At 58.1% G+C, this 22,800-nt stretch overlaps 4 protein-coding genes across 8 annotated transcripts; 2 read left to right on the top strand and 2 right to left on the bottom strand.

The window, feature by feature from the left end:
* The first annotated feature begins 2,457 nt into the window (after positions 1 to 2,457).
* On the top strand, positions 2,458 to 12,854 carry ENTPD2 (ectonucleoside triphosphate diphosphohydrolase 2). 3 transcript variants are annotated; one of them, XM_066332606.1, is made up of 9 exons: positions 2,480 to 2,961; positions 8,143 to 8,260; positions 8,728 to 8,878; positions 9,468 to 9,627; positions 9,720 to 9,947; positions 10,280 to 10,543; positions 10,747 to 10,866; positions 11,153 to 11,287; positions 12,296 to 12,854. In XM_066332606.1, exons 1-9 carry the CDS (start codon positions 2,851 to 2,853, stop codon positions 12,494 to 12,496), a joined length of 1,488 nt encoding a protein of 495 aa, XP_066188703.1. In that variant the 5' UTR covers positions 2,480 to 2,850; the 3' UTR covers positions 12,497 to 12,854. The 3 variants fall into 3 exon arrangements, with proteins under 3 accessions (XP_066188704.1, XP_066188705.1, XP_066188703.1); XM_066332607.1 differs by lacking the exon at positions 11,153 to 11,287 and having other exon boundaries at positions 2,458 to 2,961; XM_066332608.1 differs by lacking the exon at positions 10,280 to 10,543 and having other exon boundaries at positions 2,479 to 2,961.
* A 2,103-nt stretch (positions 12,855 to 14,957) lies between these two features.
* On the bottom strand, positions 14,958 to 16,707 carry TMEM141 (transmembrane protein 141). Its single transcript, XM_066332616.1, has 5 exons — positions 16,584 to 16,707; positions 16,427 to 16,493; positions 16,233 to 16,316; positions 15,926 to 16,057; positions 14,958 to 15,271 (listed from the first exon to the last, which is right to left on the bottom strand). Exons 1-5 carry the CDS (start codon positions 16,635 to 16,637, stop codon positions 15,189 to 15,191), a joined length of 420 nt encoding a protein of 139 aa, XP_066188713.1. The 5' UTR covers positions 16,638 to 16,707; the 3' UTR covers positions 14,958 to 15,188.
* On the top strand, positions 16,708 to 19,017 carry PAXX (PAXX non-homologous end joining factor). 3 transcript variants are annotated; one of them, XR_010745043.1, is made up of 7 exons: positions 16,708 to 16,804; positions 16,899 to 16,959; positions 17,085 to 17,119; positions 17,235 to 17,425; positions 17,928 to 18,005; positions 18,370 to 18,533; positions 18,633 to 19,017. XR_010745043.1 is itself a non-coding variant. In XM_066332613.1 (7 exons), the coding sequence occupies exons 1-7, from the start codon at positions 16,719 to 16,721 to the stop codon at positions 18,670 to 18,672; spliced, it is 582 nt and encodes a 193-aa protein (XP_066188710.1). In that variant the 5' UTR covers positions 16,708 to 16,718; the 3' UTR covers positions 18,673 to 19,017. The 3 variants fall into 3 exon arrangements, 2 of the variants coding, with proteins under 2 accessions (XP_066188710.1, XP_066188709.1); XM_066332613.1 differs by having other exon boundaries at positions 17,931 to 18,005; positions 18,440 to 18,533; XM_066332612.1 differs by having other exon boundaries at positions 18,440 to 18,533.
* Positions 19,018 to 19,298: 281 nt separating this feature from the next.
* CLIC3 (chloride intracellular channel 3) lies at positions 19,299 to 22,655 on the bottom strand. The gene is made up of 6 exons (XM_066332611.1): positions 22,570 to 22,655; positions 21,593 to 21,702; positions 21,119 to 21,244; positions 20,880 to 20,986; positions 20,387 to 20,562; positions 19,299 to 20,049 (listed from the first exon to the last, which is right to left on the bottom strand). The coding sequence occupies exons 1-6, from the start codon at positions 22,603 to 22,605 to the stop codon at positions 19,888 to 19,890; spliced, it is 717 nt and encodes a 238-aa protein (XP_066188708.1). The 5' UTR covers positions 22,606 to 22,655; the 3' UTR covers positions 19,299 to 19,887.
* Between the last annotated feature and the right edge of the window lie 145 nt (positions 22,656 to 22,800).

Below are 22,800 nucleotides of genomic sequence, written 5' to 3'. Positions count from 1 at the left end.
ATGGTGGCAGGCAGACAGGTAACAGTGTGGCAAGTAGAGATGTGGCAGAGTGGTAGTGTGGCAGGGCAACCAGGCTGTGCCGGGCTGGCTCCCACATAGCCACTTGCTCATTGAACCTGACCATTTGGGAAGATGGTATGCTTCACAACTGAGTCCTGCAGAGGTGACATCTGTTCTTACCTTTCTTTGATGGTGCCCAAAATCCACATCCGTGTTTCCTCAGGCAAGGCTGCTATCACATCCTGCCATTGGAGCACATTGCCTCCTTCGACTTCCATGGCAGAGAAAGTCCTCCCTGCCCCTCGCTTTTTTCCCACTGAACTTTCTTGTGCCCGGAGCTCAGGCACTGCCCACCTGGGACACCCACCTCTGCACAGACACCTGCTCCTCCCCAGGGACATGGCTGGGTTCCCTGTGAAGGATCTGGGGCTGTCCACACACCGTGGGCAGAGGCACTGCCACCCTCGGTGCCCTGCTCTCCAGCCTGTGGTGCCTTGACAGGGCTACATGGGAAAGGAGAAATTACATGAACTGTGCACCCCTTTCCCCCCCACCCCTTAGTGGGGCAGTAGCTGGCAGTGCCCAGCCCTGGCTGGGCTGAGCTCAGACAGCTGTGTTGGGGTGCTCCTCACCTGAATGTACCCTCATGGGGTATTTGGGTATTTCTGTGTCTATACGTGTGTTTGCCTGGCTGAAATTCCCCTGGGAATGAGAGTATTTCCACCCCAGCATGTCCAAGCTTTTGGTGCCTTCCTGTTTGCCCTGGAGGTTGAGTATCCTGGGACACCAGCAATTGTCCAGGGTTTGGCACAGGCTCCCTCAGACCTCAGCTCACACCTCCTACCCCCTTGGGGCTGGAAAGAGGGTGGCAAAAGTGACCCCATGAAGAGGAGGGGCAGCCTCCCCTTGGGAGGGAAGGAATGCCAGCCCCCCTTTCAAAGCCATCCCTGAACAGCCAGGGAATAGGATGGCCAAGTCTGTGCAAACCAGGGTATGGAGGATACATCTCCCAGGATGGGTCCCACCACACCGAGGACCAGATAGGAACTTCCTCCGGAGCCCCCAAAACCAAAAGAAGGATGAGGAGCAAGGGGACCATCCCTACTCCCACAGAGCTCCTCAACCCTGTTTCTGCTCCTTACCATCCAGAAAAGAAATATTTTTTCGGTCTTTGAAGACCTCATTGCTTGTCCATCTAAAGGTGAAGCAGGAGGTTTGAGGAAAGGATTAAGTGCAATCCAGAAAAGATCTCCATGGTAATCCCTGATGCAGTTGCACTGTGGAGAATGGCCTCAGAAGATGAGGTGGGCAGCATGAACAATCAAGAATACACAAGTATTTTTCCCATAGAAACTTGAGAAGGGTCAGCCTGGGAAGGCAGAAGGGTAGAGGAAATGATGCTGTGCTGAGCCTCAGGGACAGGACTTTGTTTTCCTGTGGCATAATCAGCATCAAAGAAGAAAAAATTTTTCACAGACATTAATATCTTAATGTCTTGAAATAGATTGACATGGATTTTCCAGGGTTAAGTGCTTAATGAATTGAAGTGAGAAGGTGAACCCCTGCAAACAGACTCACAGATTGAACACAGCAGTCCTGCAGAGAAACCACAGTGATGGGCACTGCCAGGGTGAGGGTGACAATCTGTCCCCCTATTTAGCCATTTTCTTCCCCAGACTCTGCTGCCAGTCACTGCTTTGGGGACAGCACTGGAGCTCGTCCCCTGTGGGACCTCCAGCAGCAGAACCTGCGCAGTGGAGTGGCACATCAGGGCTGGGGGCTCCTGCACCACAAGCCCTGGGCAAAGCTTAGCCCCATGAGCATCTCTGCGCCCCAATACCACAGAGATGGGCAGGAAGCTCTGCATGCAGAAGGTCCAGTGCTGGTGCAATGTTTGCAGAGCAGGGGTCCATGAGCATGACTGTGAGCGGCAGGAAATCTCCTGCTTCAAAAAATATTGAGAAGTGAGGCAGGTGTGAGAAGCCTCAGGCCACATCCTCTGTGTGAAAATGTGACTGTCACCCTGCAACCCAGCTGCTGCAGGAGGCACATCATCCAGCCTTCTCTCCTTGTTTATTATTTTGTTCACTGTTGTATCCCACTGTGTAAGCAAGCCGCAAATGTCCTTCTCAGAGGAAGGAGCCCAACCTCCTTTGGCACACTGCTCCCTATGCAAATGTATCACATTATTCACTTGTGACCGTATTGAAAACAGCCTCAATATACATCTGGGCTCCTCAGGGCTGTCACGAAGTTCTTGTGATGATTAAGAGCAGGAACACAGCCACAGTTGTTAATCATCATAGATGAGATGTTCTTGGAGCTTCTCTGTATCTCGGGATGTTCCCACATCCCACTGAACCCATCTAAGGGCTAAGCCCCAGGGCGGGGGCAGGATGGGGTTGAGCCTGGGGTCAAGGACCATGGCCGGAGGGGTAGATGGGGCTCGTCCCAGGCACACAGGCTGTGCCCAGGGAGGAGGGACAGGACTGGGCTGAGCCCTGCGAGTAACGGTGATGCTCCAGGGACAAAGCTGTTTCTGGAGCCGGAGCGGTGCCTGAGAGGCCGGGCTGGGGCTGATCCCGGGCAAAAGTCCCGAGGTCTGGGGGAGGTAGATCGGTCTGATCCAGGGGCAAAAGGGGCAGGAAGATCTGAGTCCGAGTCCGGGGCAGCCGCAGGATTCGCAGCCCGGGGCCGCCCCGCGCGGTGCCGCCGAGGCCGGTGTCCCGCCCGGGTGGGCTGGGGCGGCGGTGACTCAGCCGGGAGAGGCGGCCGAGGAGGAGGCGGGGGAGGAGGAGCGGCAGGAGCCGCCGCCGCCGCTGCCGAGCCGCACACCTGCCCTGCTCCGCCATGGCCCGCCGCCTGGCCGCCCTGCTCCTGCTCCTGGCCCTCGGCTGCCTCCTGGGCATCCTCCTCCTGCTCCTTGGCTCTGGGGACGCACGGGGCCCGCCGGGTTTCAAGGTGAGAGGGGCGGCGCAGGGACACCGGCCGCGGAGCGGTGGCGGGGACCGGGAGATCCTGGGCTGCCGTGGGCTGGGGGAGCCGCCGCGGGCACCTCGGTGTGTGACATTCCCGGTGTGTGACATTCCCGGTGTGCGGATCACCGGAGCATCAGAGGATCCCCCGCGTCACGGGGCTGAGGGGTCCCTCATCCGCGGGCCGGGTCGCGGGTCGCGGGTCGCAGCCGCTGCCGGGAGCACAGGGACAGGGCTGCCCCAGCAGCGACACCCATTGTGTGGCACCTCCGCTGCGGCACCCCTCGGCTGCAGCACCCCTCGGCCGCCCATCCCTTGTGCCTTAGGACGTGCGTTTTGGGAGGGGAATCTGTTGGACACGCTGAAAGATAGCGGCCCCCCGGGTCAGAGCAGCCGAGTCAGCATCTGCTGCTGCGGCTCTGCCTGGCCCAGGGCTCCCCTGCACCCCCAGCATCTCCCCCGGTTCCGCTGCATCTCCTGAGCCGCTGCTGCTGGGTGACAAATGCACTTTGAATACAAGCTGCTTTCCTCCCCCCTTTTTTCATTGTAAATTCAGATGATGAAAGAAGTTCCCGAACAATTTATTGTTGGCCAAGTGCTCCTTTTGTAGGCCAAGTCTTTTGTTTTAAAATACTCCCAGGCTCTTGTCCTGAAAAACAGTTCATCTAAAACCCCCTTTTTCTCATCCCAAGCAGTTTACTTGGAAACTTTCTGAGCCAGCCTGCATGCCAGATGTGCCACTGCCTTCTCTCTGGGTCAGATGTAATGAAGACTAGACTGAGAAAACGAGCTGACTTAGCCACGATGACCTTTTTTTGCTCTTAGTGTAACTACCCATTATTAACTCCTTCTCTGTGATGTCTTTCTTTGCCACCCATTGCCACATGCTGGGGCAACTTGGGCAGTGCCGAGCTGGTTTGAAAGTGGATTTTTTTTCTCTTAGATTGGTTCCAAGACTCCATATGTAGCACTTGGATCAGCCTGGAAAGCCTTTCTTCTTTCTGGTTCAAAGATAGACCTTTGGTTTTAAACCAAATTAATTCCCAGAAACTTTTCTTCTTGTGCTTTTTTTGGTACTTTTTCACTCCCTGAGTGGTAGCACCTTCTAGTCTGCAGGCAGTGTTGAGGTTTTGGGCCCAGCAGCCCTGAACACCCACCTCGGTCCTGACCCTGCTCAGCACAAGGCCTGGCCCAGGGAACTCAGGGTTCCAGGACTTCCCAAGTGCTGTGAGGTCCAGTATGGTGTGTGCACCTGTGTCCAGCAGTGCCTGTTCCCATGGGGCTGGCACCGGGAAGGTCCTGAGGAGGTGTTTTTGCAGAAAGCTCAGTGCTGTTTTCAGAATGCAGAACTTCATGTTATTTTAGCTCAGCCCAAAAGATGCCCACGTGGTTTAGAGGTCAGTCCTGCTATGGGAGACCCTTGGCATGTCTTCCAAGGTATCTCTGGCAATTTCTTCGTCCTGTGGCTGCTGTGGCTACTGCAGCATGAAGGAAACCTGTCACAACTCACTGCAAATCTGGGTACTGCATGACCTCCCTACCCTTGAGAGAGGCAGAATGGTGGGGGGCCAGAAATGGTGCGGGGGCAGATGTTGCTCACACAGCATGGGGCAGCCTGGAGAACCTGTGGGATAGGGGCTGAAGTCCTGGGCATGGCCATAGGGCACAGTGCCAGGCACATGGAGCATTTTCAATGTCTGCATCTGCCTCCTCCCCTGGGCAGAGCCATACACTGATCAGGAGCTCCAAGCCCTACCCCATCACTGTCCTCTGTGTCCCCTTTGCAGCGGCTTTAGGATTGAGCAGCCCTGACTGGGGCTGGGCTGAGTGATGTTGCATTGGGGCAGAGCCCTTGGGACCATGGGTGACCCAGGAGGCAGCAGATATAGGGCTGGAATTGGAAAACTGTCCCAGTGTGGGGCCACAATGGGGACTCCTCTGTGTTCCCCCTGCCTGCAGCATCACCAGGATCTGGTCAGGGAGTTCTGTTAGGAAAAACCCCTGTGCCACCAGGAGATGCTGGTTTTGGAGACTGTCCCACATGCATGAGGCCCTGCTAAAGCACTGGGTGCCAGCAGGCAAACATGCTGAGGCTTTTATCCTCCCTCCTGGGGTTTCCCACCTGTAGGGCCCCTGGAGCCCACCTGCCGATGCCTCAGCCACAACTCAGACCCACACGGCAGCACACTCTACTCTGGGGAATGCTGTGGGTCTGACACCCAAGCCCAGGGTCTGGGCAGGGACGGAAGGCAAAACAGGAACAGGATCTGGCACCTTTGCATACCACTGTAGGTGACCCCATTTGTGATTTCTGTATGAATGCTGGAGGCATGGGGTGCCCTTGGGATTAGAGGTGACATTCCTTCTTCACTGGGAACATACTAGGCTGCCTGAGTCTTGTGCACACACAATTCCCACCCCTGCTTATCACTGCCAGGCTAGGACAGTTTCGCCACAGGGACAGGCTGGGGTGCCAAACCCTGTGCCCCCAGGAGGGGCTGGCACAAGGCTGAGGTGGCTCCTCTCATGCCAGGGTGGCTATGGGTGAAGTGTCACAGCAGTTGGCCAGGCACTCTCTGCAGTGGTAGTGCCATCGTGTTGCAACATCTCACCTCAGCCCAGCCAAGTGCTGCTGCTGCCACCGCCATGGCCGGGGGACCCCTGGGATGCCCCTCACCCACCACTCCATACCTGCTGGGGTCCAAGAGGAGAGATTCCCATCCTGGCCCACAGGTTTTGGCAGCAAAGGGCACTAGGATGTGCCTACATGGGGCAGCCAGTTCTCCATCCTGCCCCAGTGGTGCCACTGTCACCAGAACATGTCACCTCTGCATGGTGCTTGCCCTGGGTGCAGGCTCCATGCTGCCTCTCAATGCCTGCACTTCCCTGGGCACGCACATGTGCCCACGCACACCCATGTACACGCCCCTCCTAAATGCATGTATGCACAGACATGCACCAGTGTGCACACAACACTGGCACACCTCTGTGCGTGTGCACCTCACGTGTGCACACCCACGGGCAAGCATCCCCACATACCTACCTCCACACCTAAATTTGCACACACCTTTGTATGCCCATGCACACACACACAAACACGCACACTCCTGCAGCATGTACACCACATGCACACATCCATGCACGTGCACATACATGTGTGCACCTCTCTACATGTGCAACTCCACCCCAGGTATCTACCCCCATGAATGCACCCTGGCACCAGGTCTCCATGGGGTGAGAAGTGGGGCACAGCCAAGCCAGCCCTGCTGAAGGCAGGAAGAAACTCTGGGAACCAGCCTTCCCCCTGTCACAGGTGGTGGGTCTCCTCCTGCTCACCCTGGAACCAGCCCTGTGGCCATCTCCCTTCCTGCCATCCCCGGCATCCCCCTCCCAGGCTGACCCCATTCTTGGTGGGCAGCACCAGGTATCCCTGGCACTCCAGGTCATCCTCATTGTCTCATACTCCAGCACCTCTCAGCCCTTGCCACTGTGTAGATATCGCTGTCTCCAATCTTGTCCCTCCCTGTGGACTTCAGCCCCTCCATGATATCTCCAGGCTGGAGACTACTCCCAGTGTCTCTGCTGTGCTCAGCCCTGTGTTTGGGGATGACCTATCAATGTTTTCCCTTTGGGGACAGCCTTGTCACCCTGCTACTGCTATCACTCCAGGTGATACTTGGGGTAATGTGGTGCCTTGTGAGCAAACCAGAGACATCTGCATGGTGGCTACAGGGTGTGTGGACACATGTGCCACTGTGGTGGACAGAGAGGGTCCCTTGAGGCTGGACCCTCCTCAGAGTCTCCTGTGGCTGGTCAGTGACTGCTTATCTGGGGACACAGGGGTGGCCATGGTACTCCAGGGTGGGCAGGCAAGGCAGAGGTTGCCCTGGTGAGAATGAACTGGGGTGCCACATGCTGGGCAGAGAGGACATTGAGAACCCTCTAAGCTGACCAGAGCACTCAGCCCAGCACCCAGTAAAGGAGGCTGGGGAAGGGTGTGGGGGGTGTCAGCCTCCTTCCTCCTCTTTGCAGTGTTTGTCAGGAGCTGAAGCTGCTTCACTGCTCCAGCCTGGCCACAGAGGGGGTTCTATGCTGGCTTGTAGCTTTTGGCCCAGGGCATGAGCAAATCTCATGAGTCTGGGCAGGTCACCCATGTGAGATGGTCCCTTGAGGGAGTAGCACCACTGGTTCAGGGCCATGGGTTCACAGTGTAATTTGGGCTACCTATAAGTGGGGATCTCAGGTGTCCCTACCTCTGCCCTGACACTTCTGTTGCCTGAGCTGGGGAAAACCAGGTGACAGGGACAGGAGTGGCATGGGGCATCCATGGCAGGCAGGGCTGGCCTGGCTTCCAGAGCCATGCAGGGAGAGAAGCTGCCTATTCCAGCCCTTGGCTCTATCAAGTCTGGGCAGGGCAGGAGCAGACAGAGGCTCATAGGAAGTTTAAGCCTTAGATGGTTTCACCCTAGAGATGCTCAGCTGGGGTGGTGCTGAGTCCTGCCTTGCTTTCCCCACATACTCACAGCCCTGAGGGGCCACAGCAGCCTCGAGACCATGGGCAGCAAGGGTCAGGCAGAGGGGTCCACCCTCGGGCGCTGCAGGCAGCATGTATGGTGTCCCTCCCTGGGAGCTGGGTAACCTTGTTTGGCAGAAGGAGTAGGGTTATTTATAGCCAGAGAATGGCCGAGCCATACAAGGGCAGGAGGGATGAGGGGCCTGGCTGCCCTTCTTTGGCCAAGAGCATCCCAAGGAGCCATTTCAGGTGTCCCTCCCCATCACCAGTCCCAGGGACTTGCTAGCATGGCTCAGCAGGCAGCCAGGAGGGATGACAACCTGCCATGGTGGGAAGAGACCCTTGGGCTGCACTCAAGGGGGTCTCCTTACCCAAAAAGCCAGAGTCCTTGTGCTGTTGCAAATAGCATCTCAGAATAGCCAGTATCCCACTCCCAGTCATATCCTAGGCAGATGTGTTTGGGCAGATGTGGGCCCAGCAGTGCCAGGCTGGGCTTAGCAAAGCCTGCCTCTGTGAGATTATGGTCTGGGGCTGCTGGATACTGATGGGGTAGGAGTAGTTGTGCACTGAGCCCCAGTGCCTTCCCTTGGTAAGGGCTGGAGCAGCCAGGGGACCTTCAGTCTCCAGGCCTGACCCACCACCTTCCCCCTGCAGTACGGCATCGTGCTGGACGCTGGGTCCTCCCACACTGCCATGTTCATCTACAAGTGGCCTGCAGACAAGGAGAATGACACCGGGGTGGTCAGCGAGCACAGCATGTGTGATGTGGAGGGTAAGGTCTGGCCTGGGGCTGGGGGCTGGTGGCGGTGTCTGTTGCATGCCTGAGGCAGGGCAGCGTGGTGTGAATGCCCCTTCTGTGCCCAGCTGCCTCCCTCTGTATTCACGGGTGTAGTGACGTGTTCTAGAGTTCAGCTCTATTCCTAAAACATCTCCCAAGTCCCCCCAAGGCTTGCAGCCATGCATGCTTGTGGTTTATCTTTTCCTAGCAGGTACTGATCCACCAGGGAATAATCCAGCTCCCTGCTTAGCCCAGTGAGGAGCCAGGGTTGGTTTTTCTCTCTGCTTATCAACCTTTCCCAGACTGTCAGCCAGCAGTGGAGATGTGGCTGGACCCTGGATGGCTCCATGCCCACAGAAAACTTTTTGGACAGCCTGGAAGGGGCAAAGCTGCTCACCAGGCATCTTCCCAGTGAGCATCATCCCTTCACCAGCAGGGAGCAATGCTGTTCCTCTTCACAGGTCCTGGCATCTCCAGCTATAGCTCAAACCCTCCGGCGGCCGGGAGAAGCCTGGAGCACTGCCTGAACCAGGCCCTGAGAGATGTGCCCAAGGAGAAGCACACGGGCACCCCGCTATACCTGGGTGCCACAGCTGGCATGCGCCTGCTCAAGTGAGTGCTTGGGGGGCCCTGTCGTGCCACTGTGACATGCCAGCTTGCCACACACAGCAGGGCACAGGTGGTGAAGGATGGCTGAAGTGTTGCCCCATTGCTTGGCGAATTTCTTCAGCACCCAGCTGCCCAGTGTTGTGTCCCCTGCAAGAGGGAGTCCTGCCTTTCAGAGCGGGATATGCTCTGCAGGGCACAGCCAGCACAGCACCAGTGGAAAGGGGCTGGTGGGGGGCCAGAGCGAGGATAACCCACACAGATTTTTTGGATGCTAGGAGGAAAATCCCTTGCACCCACTGTCAGCCTGATGAGACAGTGAGAATCATCACCCCTCAAAAAGCACATGGGGGAGAAGTAGTGCTCCCCTCGCTCAGCCCAAGCAGAAGGCAGCACACTTCATTCCTGCCACCTGCCTCCTTCAGCAGAGACAAAGGGAATTTTTTGGGACTTGCCTGTGGGTACCTAGGCAAGGGCTCACCTCTCTCCTGGGCCCTGCTGTGGCAGTGCTGGCTCCCATGGGCTGTTGGGACAGAGAGAGCTCTGCAGCACTGTGGCACAGTCCTGTCACTCTGCCCTGTCACTTGGCCCACAGCATTGCAGACCCAAAGCTGTCGGACACTGTCCTCAGAGCTGTAGCAGCCACACTGAAGTCGTATCCCTTTGATTTCCGGGGAGCAAAGATCCTGTCAGGGGAAGAGGAAGGGGTCTTTGGCTGGATCACTGCAAACTATCTCCTGGAGAACTTCATCAAGGTAGGCAGGGGATATTGACATCCAATGGGATGGCTGTGGTGGCTGGGCAGCTCATCATACACTTATGCCTGCTCTTGTCCTCCTTGGCTCAGCGTGGATGGCTTGGAGAATGGATCCAGCCTCAGAAGAAGACCCTGGGGGCCATGGACTTCGGGGGTGCTTCCACACAGATCACCTTTGAAACCAGGGACACAATTGAAAACCCCAGAAATGAGGTGATGCTGAAGCTGTATGGCCAGGCATACAAAGTGTACACGCACAGCTTCCTCTGCTATGGGAGGGACCAGGTCCTCAAGAGGCTACTCTCCAAGCTCCTCCAGGTACAATGTGTGTTTGATGTGGATGGTGGCTGTCACGACCCCACAGTTACGCCCTCACCCCAGTGTTTACACTGTCCCTCAGCCCTGGACCAGCTGCACACCTTTACCAGCCAAGTTGGGCTTTGCCCTTAACCCTCTCTTGTGTTCCCAAGGCTTTCTCCCACCATCTCCATGAGGTGATGCAGCCCTTGACTAGAGGCAAGACACCCCAAGCCTCTTGGGGTGTCTTTTTTGAGACACTTCTGGCAACTGCTCTGTGTCTCACTGCTCAAGCTCCGGGGAGCTGTGGCTACAACACAGCTCATGCACCCCATGTGTCCCTCCTCTGGCAGGCTGAGAGCTACCAAGGAACTGTGTCCCATCCCTGCTGGCCTACGGGCTACAACAAGAGCCTATTGCTGAGCAGCACCTATGACAGCCCCTGCACACAGAAGGAGAGGCCAAGCCTTGCCCTCAACACCGTTACCTTGGTCGGCACCGGGAACGGGAACCTCTGCACTCAGCTCGTCAGCAAGCTCTTTGACTTCAAGAACTGCCCCTTCTCCCGCTGCTCCTTTGATGGTGTTTTCCAGCCAGAGGTTTCAGGAAACTTCATTGTAAGTCCCGGCATGGAGGAGGGTGGTGACACAGCTGCTAGCTGGGCAGGTTGTCCCCGGCTCCCCAGCATCATGTAGTGGCAAAGCCAGGCCCCCAGCTCTGCAAGAGTGGTTGTTGGTGCCCACCACACTGGCCTGAGAGTCTGCTCATGGTGAGAGTTTGCTTCCAGCCTGACCCACAGCTGCTCCTTTACCTCCATCAGGCCTTCTCTGCCTTCTTCTACACGGTGGACTTCATCCAGACTGTGATGGGAAGACGTGTGCACCTGCCGAGTGACCTGAAGGATGCTGCAGACACTATCTGTGCCACCAGCTGGAGTGAGGTGGGCTCCCTGGGCATCGTGGGAAGGAGGGGGCTGCTGCATGTGGGGTATTACCCAGGCTTTGAGAGAAGCCATTAGAGGTCACTGGGTTTCCTGGCACCAGTGGAGTAGGGGCAAGGCAATTGATGGCTCCTGCATGGGACTGGGATGGGGCTCAGGTGAGTATGAACAGCCTTGGCCTCACAAGGTGGTTACATCTAACCACCCTGAGTTTCAGGCCATAGACACAAGCCTGGCCATTGCTGGTTTGACCCCTCTTCTCTTTCCCTCTGTGCATCCCAACCAGCTGCTCCAGAAAGCCCCCAAGCTGGAGAAGAGGCTGCCAGATTACTGTGCTGTCAGCACATTTGTGTATTTGCTCACCACCAAAGGCTACAGCTTCAACGACCACTCCTTCCCCAACATTGCCTTCCAGAAGAAGGTGGGTAGCACCAAAATACATCCCCATCCCATGGGATCTCTTTGGAGTTAGGCCAAAGAACCCTGCAGGACAGATGATCCCATATGGAAAAAGAGCCAAACAGAATCAAGAGGATCCCAGTGAACAGGGGGAGAATGGAACTCTCAGTTTTTGGAGGGATCTGCTGGGGGATGGAAACAAATGAGCTGACCTGGCTGTGGGATGGTTATAGGGTCAGGTCCTTCAGCCCTTCCTTGGCCCTCAAGACACCAGCCATCTCAAACAATGCTTTGCTGAGGCTTTTTGGGAAGTTACCTCAGGGTGGGATCTCACTTTCGCCTGCACGTGCCACAGGATGTGCAAGGAGCTCAGGACTGGCTTGAGTGCATAAGGTTTTACTCCCAGGGGATGAGCCCAGTTTGGCACAGGATGGTCACTGCTCTGTCCCTGGGCTGGCTGGACCTGTGGGCAGGCAGAGGGTCAGGGGGCTGTGGGCTCCCCCACACTCTTCTTCCTTGGGCTGACACTGAGGCAGGCCCTGAAGGGTCTGGAGCACAACTCTTATGAGGAGCACCTGAAGGAGCTGGGGGGAGCCTCAGCCTGGAGAAATGGAAGCTCAAGGGGGACCTTCTCACTCTATACAACACCCTGACAGGAGGCTGTAGCCAGGTGAGGGTTGGTCTCTTCTCACAGGTAACATGTGACAGGACAAGGAAGTGGCCTCAAGTTGTGCCAGGGGAAGTTTTAGTTAGATTTTAGGAGAAATTCTTTCATGGAAAGTGTGGTCAGGCATTGGAACAGGCATCCCATGGATGTGGCAGTTACCGTCCCTGGAGAGATTTAAAACACATGCAGATGTGGCACTTGGGGACATGGTTAAGGGGTGGCCTTGGCAGTGCTGGTGTTAGTGGTTGGACTCCATGATCTTAGATGTCTTTTCCAACCTCCATGATTCCATGATCCTAAAGTGTCCTGAGGCCCATGCAGCTGGGCTGGCTGGGTGGTGACCATGCCATGATGTTTCAACAGGCAGGAGGAACCTCCATTGGCTGGGCCCTGGGCTACATGCTGAACCTCACCAACATGATCCCGGCAGAGAAGCCCTCCTCCCACAAAAGCATGTTGTACAACTACTGGGTCATCCTCATTCTGCTCTTTGTGGTCACCACCCTGACATCCCTGGTGACAGCCATCTGCCTGCTCCGGCACAGCAAGTCCAGCATAATCTGATGGCAGGGACAGAGTGGGCCATATCTGCAGGACCAGCACCATCCTGCCTGCTGGAGCTCCACAGTCTGAATGCTTGTTATGTGGCAAGTGCTCAATGTCCTCCTCCAAGGCCTGACACCGTCCCAGTATGAAAACTGTCCCCTTTTGCCCTCCCCTTGCCCTCAAACTACAGGAAAGAACAAGAAAAGACCACTGGACCTGGTAGAAGGGCTTAAATGTTTCCCAGAATTACTCAGGGATGGACCCTGGAGCAGGCCTGGGAATGGGGCATTCAGAGTTAGGACATCTTTTTGCCACCAGAGCTGAGCTGAACTGGGCCAATGAGCCCATGCAATAACAGGATTTGTTTTCATGTGTATGTGTATGAATGGGGAATATTACTTACACTAGTCCTTATAGCTGACATTGCTAGCCTGTCCCTGGAGCATGAGCCCTGCCTCCTCGGGAGCTCTGGGCATCACCCAAAGCCCATGCTGTCTTTCTGGCTGACGCACAAACCCCACTGACCTTCCTGAAGGCAAGGTCTTGACCTTGGCCATTGGCCTCAGCTTTGGTTAAGGGCTTAGCAACAATCAGATGTGGGAAGCTGGCAACTTCCAGGTCCCACTTCAACAACCCAGACATGGTGCCTTCACTATCCCCGTGGTTCCTATGCCAGACTTGCCTTTGCCACAGCCAGAGATTCCTGCAGCTCCATGGTGCATGGCCATGCTGGCACAGAGCTGATGGGCTCCTGCACTGTGGGGCTTTGCTCCATGCCAGGATTTGAGCCCAGCATCACTCCATACCAGACAGCTGGGAGGATGAGCCTTTATTTCCAATTGAGTAAGCACAGGGATGTACAGACATGAAGAAGGTTTGGTTTTGTTTGAGATTTTTTTTTTAATAATCTGAAATAAACCTTTGTAACCACTGCTATGGCTCAGTGGCTTGTGATCAGCAACAGGCAGTTCAGCCTGGCTGTCCCATGGGGACAGATCCCCTCAGCCACATCCACAGGTCAGACTCTGCCTGAAGATATCAGCCCTTGCAACCTGTCTAATGCTGAGACACCATCACGGCTCTGTGCGCTCTACCAGGCTGGAGATGACCTCAAATAGACCAAGGTGGGCTGGAAACCTCACTCCAGACCCAGGCCCACCTGGAGGTGGAGGAGCTCCAGCCAGCTGCAGTCACCAAGCTCATTCCCCAGTGCTGGAGGTGCGGTCACTCCAAAGGTGGGAGCAGGCAGCTCAAGCTGTCCCTCACTGCCACAGCCCCCAGCAGAACAACCTGCCAGCAGCCTCCACTGCCAGGGCCCAGCATTGGTGCTCAAGAGTGGCACCAAAGCAGCTCGCATTTGCTGCTGCAGTCACTTGCAGCTCAGAGACACCAGGACACACATCACAGTGCTTGCCAGCTGCATGGACTGGTCCCAGCACTCCAACCCTTTGAGAAGCTTCCCCCTCCCCTGCACGTTCCATGAACACTGGAGAGGAGTGGCTGTAGGGACCTGCAGCTCTCACTGCCCTCTTTGATCCTGCTGGCAGCACCAACTCTGCTCCGTGGGTTTGCTCACTTCCCAGCACCCTTCCTCGCTCCAGCTGAACTCCTGGAATACCCTGCTTGACTTAACACACCTGTTCCCTGCAGCACTTTGCTTTCAGCTCTTCCACTGGCTGCTCCCCATCTCCCTGCACAGGGCAAACCTGATTTCAGTTCAGATGAAACTGTGAACCCCCAAGCCCAGTTTCTTCCCCAAGCTCCTCATCTCCTCAGGACAGGGACTCCCTCCTGTGGTGAGGTTCAGGGCCTGTTTACATATCTCACACGGAGAAGGCACTTCTGGTTCCTGAGGCAGAATGCTGCTCTAAGAACCCAGGCAGCTCCCAGAATTCAGGCTGGTTTTCCTCTTCTAAGAAATTCAGCTGTAGCTGAATCAGAGCTGGACATCCACCAAGAGAAGACCATTTACCTAGTCAAGACTTGGAGTCTGACATGGAAAAACCCCTCATGCCCCACCGTGTGCACGGGATTTGAGGCAGTACCATTACCTTGCCAAATAGTTATGGATCTGGACAGGCAATCTGGGACTAGCCAGTGACAGGTGAGCACTGCAGAGAGGGGCCCTGGGGACATGGTTGCCCCTGTTACAGGGGAAGAGGACAACCTAGAGGCCACCCAGCTGTGGGGTTCAGCTCAGGCCTGTTCAGGTAGGTATGAAAAGCCTTGCTTCTGCAGTGGAAGGAACATGGGGACTGGCTGGACTCAGGAAACACAGGGGACACAGCAACAGCTCTACCCTCACAACTTAGCCCAGACTTGTCTGTGCCTGTAGCCATCTCAGAGCAATCCAGGTGCTGACTGTGACTACATTACCACCGAGGGACCAGAGCTTTCTGCTCCAACACGCACTGCAGAGGTTGCCTCAGGCTGATATTCACCACCTGCTCTGTCCTTCACGTCATCCACAACAAGTGCCTTCAGCTCTCAACTTTTATTGTACCCCCAGTGCAATGTGCAGAGGCCATGGGGCAGACAGCAGCAATCTGTGAGGTGCCTCCACCACACTTTCACTGCAGGATTAAGTCCTCTGAGCTTGCCAGCAGTGTCGCCAAGACCACCATCCTTACAGGCAGCATGAGCAGTGTCAGGTTGGGTAGGCAGGAGGGTGTGAAGCAAGACATGGGCACAACATGCTATGCTGTGCTGGCTACTCCACCACGTCACCATACTTGTTCCTCTTCACCACTGTTGCAGCGCCATCCCTGCCCTCTGCACCTCTGGGGAGGTTTTCTGCAACAAGAAAGTAAAAGTTCCTTGGACCTCCAACTGCGCTGGTGAAATTCATCCTGGTGAATTTGCCGAAGGTGGGCAAAGAACCACAGAGCCATGGGGAAGCATGTAAAGCCTCTTCAAGTCGGTCTAGCTTTGGGAGTTCAAGGTATGTGTGGGAGACAGCAGTGAGCAGCCATGAGAATTGTCCAGCAGCGCCTGTCTTGATGCCCCTCCTGTTCTGCCCACCTTACTGAGCAGCAAATCCCTCCACATCTCAGTTACTCTCTCCATCCCTTACCTTCTCCTTCCTCTTCCAGCAAATAAGCCTTTTGTGCTGCCTCTCGTGAATACCCAGTGCAGGCAGGGCAGGAGGCAGCAGCAAGTACACCCAGCCCACATCTCCAGCCCTGCTCAGGAACCCACTGTGCCAGGTGCACAGAGGGACGGGGGAGGTGAGAAACCAGGTAAGGTGCTCCACCCACCACAGCTGCTCTTGCACCCATCCCTTGGCTGTAGGCTGTCAGTTGTGGGACTTATGTAATGAGATTTAAGTAATGACACAGTCACCAGCTTATTTACAAGACAGGAACAGCAACGTAGTTATTGCAGCAGGGAAGAACCAGTCACCACGACAAGCTCAGGGAAAGCAGCAGTAGTAAGTTATGATTGTACCTGTGGGCTGAGACACCCCACCAGCCACGGCAAGCTCCTGTGGGGACTTGCCCGTCTCCAGGTAAATCCAGAAGTCGGAACATTTCTGCGTCTCAGCTCTGGTTACCACGTAGCTTCCGAGGGACCCTGCAGCTGGGGAGGCCGAGGTGGTCCTGGCAGAGCCAGTAGCACCTCAGTGGGGACAGCACCTGCTGCCGCGAACCATCCCGAGCCCTGGGGGCCGGGGCACAGGGAGGTGGCTGGAGGCAGAGACAAGCCCCTAAACAGTGGTAAACACCGCTCTGTACCGCTCGGGCTGGGCACTTACCAGCAGCCAGCAGCAGGCTCCACTGCAGGCTGTAGGGCAGCATCTGCCGCACCAGCTTCTGCACTGCGAAGGCGGCCCCGCTGCCTGCCGAGACACGGCCGGGGTTACGGGACACGGCCGGGACATCCCCGCTGCCCCCGGGGAGCGGCCAAGGACAGCCCGAACAATGCCGGGGTGGCTGGATCGGCCCGTACCTGCCAGGAAGCTGCCGATGCCCTTCATGAAGGCGTGAGACTGGCAGGCCGCGTACTGCTGCAGCGCCTGTGGGGAGCGTCAGCCGGAGGCGCAGCCCTGAGCCCCGGGCCCCCCCAGCACCCCCGGGCCCCCCAGCTCGCCCCCCGCGGGCCGTACCGGGTGCCTGGCGGCCACATCATCCTCCACCCGCCGCACGCCCAGGTTCACCATGGCGAGGCTGCCGGGCCCGGGCCCGGGCAGGACACGGCGCTCCCGCCCCCGCCGCTGCGGCCCGCCCTTTCCGCCGCGGCCATGGCGGAACCGGCGGGGCCCTTTCACCGGCTCCGGGCCGGGCCGGGCCGATTCCTCTGCTACTGCGGCCCCGACGGCGCCGTCTAGTGAGAACGGGGCGGGAGAAGGAGCAGGTGGTGGGGAGGGCACGGGGCCGAGCGGGGGTCGAGCAGCCCTGGCCTGAGCTGCTCCCTCCCACAGTGTGACCGACGCGATGGAGGTGTGGGCCGGGGAGCTCGGCGGCTGCCCGGCGCTCGGCTCTGTATGTACCGGGGGGCGCGGGGGGCGCCCGGGCCTGAGAGCCGGAGTGCCAGCGGGGCAGGGATAAGGGTCTGGACTCGGGCTAAGCCGTGTTGGACGCGCTCTTCTCCTCCTCTCCCCCCGCAGCGGTGCCCGGCGGAGGAGCACGGCGCGATGCTCCGGTGAGTGTCCGGCCCTGGGGCCTCCCTCGCTGCGGGCACCTTCCTCGCCGCGGGCTCCCCTCACCGCCGGCCCCACCTCGCCCGGGGCTCCCCGTCTCACCCCCGCTCCCCGCAGGGCCGCTCTGGGTGACGGGGCCGCCGAGCTGAGCCTTGGGCCGGGTTCGGCCGTGCTGCGGCTGCCGGAGGAGCCGCGCTGCCCAGCCCTGGCCCTCGCACAGCTGCCCGCCGCAGAGGCACGTAGCCGGCTGCAGGCGCTGGTCTTCGGCATGGCCGGCTACATCGAGAGCCTGGAGAGGCGACTGGAAGGTCCGTGGTGGGTTTAGAAGAGGGGAGGGCTAGCAGCTCCTGCCACTTCCCTGGGATGGTCACCCCCACCTAAAGTGCCCCGGGTGCCCGAGTTCAGCCGCAGCAGGAGAGGGTTTCACCCCAAATGGTTTCTTCTCACCGGTCCCAGTGGGCCAGCTGAAGAGCTGCTCCCCATCACTTACCTGTTCGGGCTGGCCCATTCTCAGAGCTGGCCAAGGCCTGCTCCACACCCCCGCAGGCAGAAGGGTACACAGTGGTGTGTCTTTGTGTGGAAAAACAGCCCTTAGGGCCAGCACCACACCAGCATCCTGAATGTGGGAGTCACCTTACAGACATCTGAGGGGTCTGGGAAGATTTTGGTGCAGCAGCAGTTTGGATGGAAATGCTGAGAGGAGAATGTGGCTTAGTTTGGCTGTGGAGGGAGCTCGCTGGGGAGGCTTGAAGTGCTGCATGCGGAATCGGGGGGTGTTGTCACAAGCTTTGGCTCTGGCTTCTCTCTCAGTAGCAGTGGAGACAGCATTTAGACGTTCCTGCAGCCCTGAGAAGAACACCACCCAGAGCCAGCAGCTCTTCCTGCCAGGTAGGCACTGCCAGGGGCACCTTCCCTGGTCCTGCAATCTTTTGTCTTCTTCTCTGTGGAGGCTGCTAGTCCTGTATCCATATGCTCTCCAGGACACTCTGAGTGCCCTCTGCTGCGGCTGCTGGCAGCTGCAGGGCACGGCTTAATGTGGTGGCTCTCAGGGTGTCTGGGATGCTCAGGTCAAAGGCTGGGTGGGCATTGGCAGCCTCAGAAGGAGGGCAGATTTTCCTGTGCTTCCAGACTGGAGGCTGTCGTGGATCCATGGCTCCTTTTGGGAGAGGAGGCTAAGTTTGGCCCTTTCTTGCACTCTGGTGACTGCTGGTCCTGCCAGGCTGGGCTCCCAGAGGCTCCCCTGGCCCTGCAGAGATTGGCAGGGCTGCCAGAGCTCGTGGGTAACCTGTAATCTGTGTCCTACCTGTTCCTGACTGAGGCAGAGCCCAGCCCCAGGAAGAGTAAGGCTTCTGGCTCAGCTTTGCCAGCCAAAAGGAAGGTCCCTGGAGAATCCCTCATTAATCCTGGTTTCAGAAGGTCAGTGCTGGGGCTGGATGCTGCTCACTGGGCACACTGTGGGTTCTGCTCCAAAGCAGCAGGGCTCAGGGCTCTGCTGTTTCCTATATCTCCTTCCAGCAAGAAGGTGTCATCTGGAGTGAGTTTTGAGGACTCCTGATGGCTGCTGTCCTGTGCCCTGGTAACAGCACTAACGGACCCCTATGTCTGAACAAGGAGGTGTCTCTTTTGTTCTGGACCTGCTGAGGCTCCCTGACCCAGGGAGACAGCAGAGCCAGCAGTATCTGGCAGCCACCCCTCAGCTGGGTTAGTGGCAGGGCCTTTGAGGGGGACAGATGGAGCAGAGGGGACACCAGCATGGTGGGTTTTTCCCTTGCAGCTATTCCCTGCAGGGACCAGCTCCTGAGCTCACTATGAACTGGTAGAGTTTGGATGGAGCTTTGATACCGTGGAATGGAAAGATCACCTGTGCTTTGCTTCTTGCCAATAAAGGTGTTTTTAGCCAGCTGGTCCCTCTGGGTATGCCTGTCTATTCTGCCTCTCCCTTTCTCAGGAAGCCTTGGGCCTGTTTCAGCTGAACCAGGAGGTCTGGGCCTCAGAGAAGTTCCCTTCCCTGCCAGCTTTTTGCAAATAGGCTGATGGGTGTGTGGTTAGAGCCTGGCCAACCCTTCTGGAGAGCTGGAAGGGTGGGCTCTGCCTTGCTGGGCACTGGGAGAGGATGAGGAGGTCAGTACAAAGCCTTGTGAGGGAGGAGATGCTGGGGTAGTCACTCCAGACTCACACTGGTCTTGCTTGCAAAGCTTTTATTTATTTCCAGGAACTCTGAAGCTTAGCTTGGGCTTTCCCTGCTTCACAACCCCCAAGTCTGTTGAGAGCTTCCTAATTGTGAGTTTTTTGGGGAACTGACCTCTGCCCATTGCCTGTGCCATCCTCCTCCATCTCCATTCCTAGGTCTCTATGGCTATGCCAGATCCCCTCAGCAGGTGCACGTGTGAGGGCACCCTGTGGTGCCTGCTGCCCAGGTGGGTGGCACAGTGTGCCCATGCAAGTGGCTGCAGGGCAGCTTGTCATCCCCAGCTCTGCCCCTGCTCTCAGCTGGGCACAGCTTTAGCACTGATGGTGCCCTAGCTGTGCCCCCTTGCTCTCATCCTGATGCTCGAGTGGTCACAGAGCTTGTCCTGGTTGTGAGGAAGGGTGGGTGCACAAGAGAGGCTCTGAGTGCACTGCAGATCGCTGCCAGCACCTGGGTGCCAGTGGAGAGAGTTTGGATGTGAGGGGCACAGCTCTCCTGAGCCCCTGCAGGCAGGGGCAGTGGTGGGCTGACTGCTGCCTGACCCCAGCCGTGGCCCTGCGCACCCCAGGGCACGTGGCCGGCTCACTGCGGTGCCCGGACCACGGAACGATAGGCTTGTATAATCTCCTGGCTATTGGGGCACGTGTATTTGAACTCCTTGGTTTCACTGGCGCTGTTGAGGTACCGCCACACGCCCCGCAGGTCCTTGGGGATCCCAAAGCGACGGTAATGCTGGCACACAACCTGCAGCACAAATGGGGGAGGCTTGCCTGACACGGTGCCAAGGACAGCTCTACCACCAGGGCAGGCACCGCTTGGGAAGGGTGGCAGGAAGCCAGGGACATCCCTGGCACTGCACAATCGAGGTCTGACACTCAGGAGGGGATGCAGAGAGGAGTGGGATCTATGGAAGGGCACTGTGCTGGGCAGAGCTCCTGGGGAGAGGGATGCTGAGGGGCACAGAACTGAGAGAACAACTGGGAAAGGAGCAGGGGCTTGCTGTAGGTACCAAGAGGAAAGTGAAAACTTGGGGATGCCAGGGAAAGGAGAAGGGCAGGGTCCTGGGATGCTTGTGGCTTACCTGAACAATGTTGAGCTTGGGCAGCAGGTTGCAGTCGGCCAATGTGAGGTGGTCTCCATCAAGGAAACGGCGCTGGGAGGCCCGGAGGTGAGGGTTCTGGGCCAGCTCGTGCTCCAGAGGGGCACTCAGGTACTCATCCAGCTTCAGCAAGGCCCGCAACAGGTTCCTCTGCAGCGCTGCAGGGAGGGTGGCCCGGTCACGGTACAGCCCTGCTGTGGGCATGGGGCCCCTGCTCTGCTGTGGCCTTCTGCCAGCCCAGCCACATGTCCAGGTGCCGCCTGTCAGCTTCTTCCCACCTGGCTCAGGCTGGCACCTGCCTCTGTCCTCCCACAGAGACCTGGCACAGCCACACTGGCCCACGTAGGGAGGGCAGTCCTTGGACAGACCTGACTGGACTGGGTAGGGGGACTGGGAAAGCTCAGTGTGACCAGGCAAGGTTTTGGGGTGTGGCACCCGAGAAGTTGCATGGGGTGCTCCCCCACCCGCTCCTCACCCTCATCCTGGGCAGGTACTGGGTTCTTGATAAAGGCAGAGAACTTGTGGAAAATGTCATTCCCAGCCAGGCTTGACTCCGGGTACTGTGGGACCAGACTGGGGCACCTGCGGGGACATGGGCACAGCTGAGGCGGGTGGCAGAGGCTGACAGACTCATCTGTCAGCCCCCTCACCCCTCAGCTTGTCCTGCCCTTTGAGGTGCCCCTTCCTCATCTCAAGGCAGCACCAGCCACTGACATGGGGGGGCCCAGCTGGTCCTCCAGGAACTCCTCGATGGTGATGGTGTCGGTCTTGGGCTCGCCGTTATAGAGGAGGATGGGCAGCTGGGCACCTGGTGCGAAGTCCTTCAGCACGTCCAGTGCCCTGTGGGAGATGGGTACACCGCTGATGCCTGGCATGTCCAGGTTCTGCAGGGCACCGTGTGTGTGTGTGTTTGTATTGTGCATGTGTCCCAAGTAAAGGGAGTTCTGGGGGGCCAGTGCACAAGGTGGTGCCTCCAGGCCCCTCCTGCCTCAGTGTGTGCCTGAGGAAATACCTGCCAGCCTCCACCAAGCACCAGTGGTCACCTGGGGAGGTGCAAAAAGCTCCATGCATCCCATAGTGCCCGCCCTTCACATCCCTTCCCAAAGTGTTGGGGACCTATCAACCCCCCACCCTGCACACAATCCTGGTGCCAGGGCTGGCACCCCTTGGGAGGGGACCACCACTCACCTCTTCACATCAACAGTGGTGAGGGTGAAGGGCACCCCTTTGAGCAGCAGCACCATGAAGAGCCGCTGGCAGAAGGGGCAGTGCCCCACGCTCTCCCCATCCTCGCTTGCCTGTGGGCACAAAAGGAGAGCTCAGCTGCGCTTTCACCTTGGCATGGCCCCAGTGGGGGCAGCCGCAGAGGGTAAAGAGTGAAGTTGACAGAGCACATGCCCCAGCCCAGCCTGGGAAGCTGTGCTGCAGTCCATGGCACCTGCTATGCCAGGCAAGGTGCCAGCTCCTGGCCCCTGCCTGCTCCCAGAGCCTCAGTGCCACACCCCAGAGCAGCCACATGGCACAGCAGGTGCTGGCCCTGGCACCCTCTGGGGACAAGCACCTCCAGGCTCTGCCAGCCTCACAGTGCCAGGGGCACAAGGGCTTGAGAGCAGTAGTGGGAGCAGGGGTGGCTGTGGCAGGGGCAGTCCAGCAGCAAAGATGTGCCAGAGGAAGGTGACAGCGGTATTGGTTGGTGGTCCTGTCAACCCCCGCCACAATCCCAGGTGAGCCCTGCCCTGCCCTGCAGAGACAGACAGACTGCCCCGGCCAAGCTGTGGCTGGGAAGAGCCTGGCAGGTGCAGGCAGATGCTGGGCTGCTGGGCCCTGCTTTCGTGGGGGAACCTGGTCCAAACTCCCCTGGTTTAGCCCCAACAGCCCCTGTGCCAGCAGGGCAGGAAGCAGACAGCGGTGCACCCTGGAGAAGAGCCTGAGCTGCCCACTGCCTGTCCCCTCACCTGCCTGGTGCTCAGTGCCTGTTGTCAGCCCCATTGCCTACCCGGTACCTGACCCCCTGCCCACTATCTGCCCCCGTGCCTGCCCAGTGCCCCCCACACCTGGGCAGTGCAGTGGGCAGGGGCAGCCCAACCACCCCACCGCAGCACTGCCAGGGCTGGTTGCCCAGGGCTACCACTGGCCTTGGGCACTTCCCTCAGGACCCCTCTCACCTTGATGAAGAGCTGGATTTGGGGTTTCTCGGCCATGCTGTGTGGTAGCTGCTGGTGCACTGCTGGCTACACCCTGAGTGCCCCAGCTGAAACCACGGCCCCTCCCAGCCCACATTCCTCCCCGGGGTGCACCCGCTCCCACCCACGCCTGGCCCCGTGGCACAGACAGGACGCCCTGCAATGGGGCCCCGCCACCGTGGCTGCTGCCAACCACAGGCCAGTAAGGGCAGC

Source organism: Sylvia atricapilla, chromosome 19 (assembly GCF_009819655.1).
Source record: "Sylvia atricapilla isolate bSylAtr1 chromosome 19, bSylAtr1.pri, whole genome shotgun sequence".
Taxonomy (NCBI): domain Eukaryota; kingdom Metazoa; phylum Chordata; class Aves; order Passeriformes; family Sylviidae; genus Sylvia; species Sylvia atricapilla.
The sequence above is the reverse complement of the archived record's forward strand: the minus strand, read 5'-3'. Positions and strand labels throughout refer to the sequence as shown.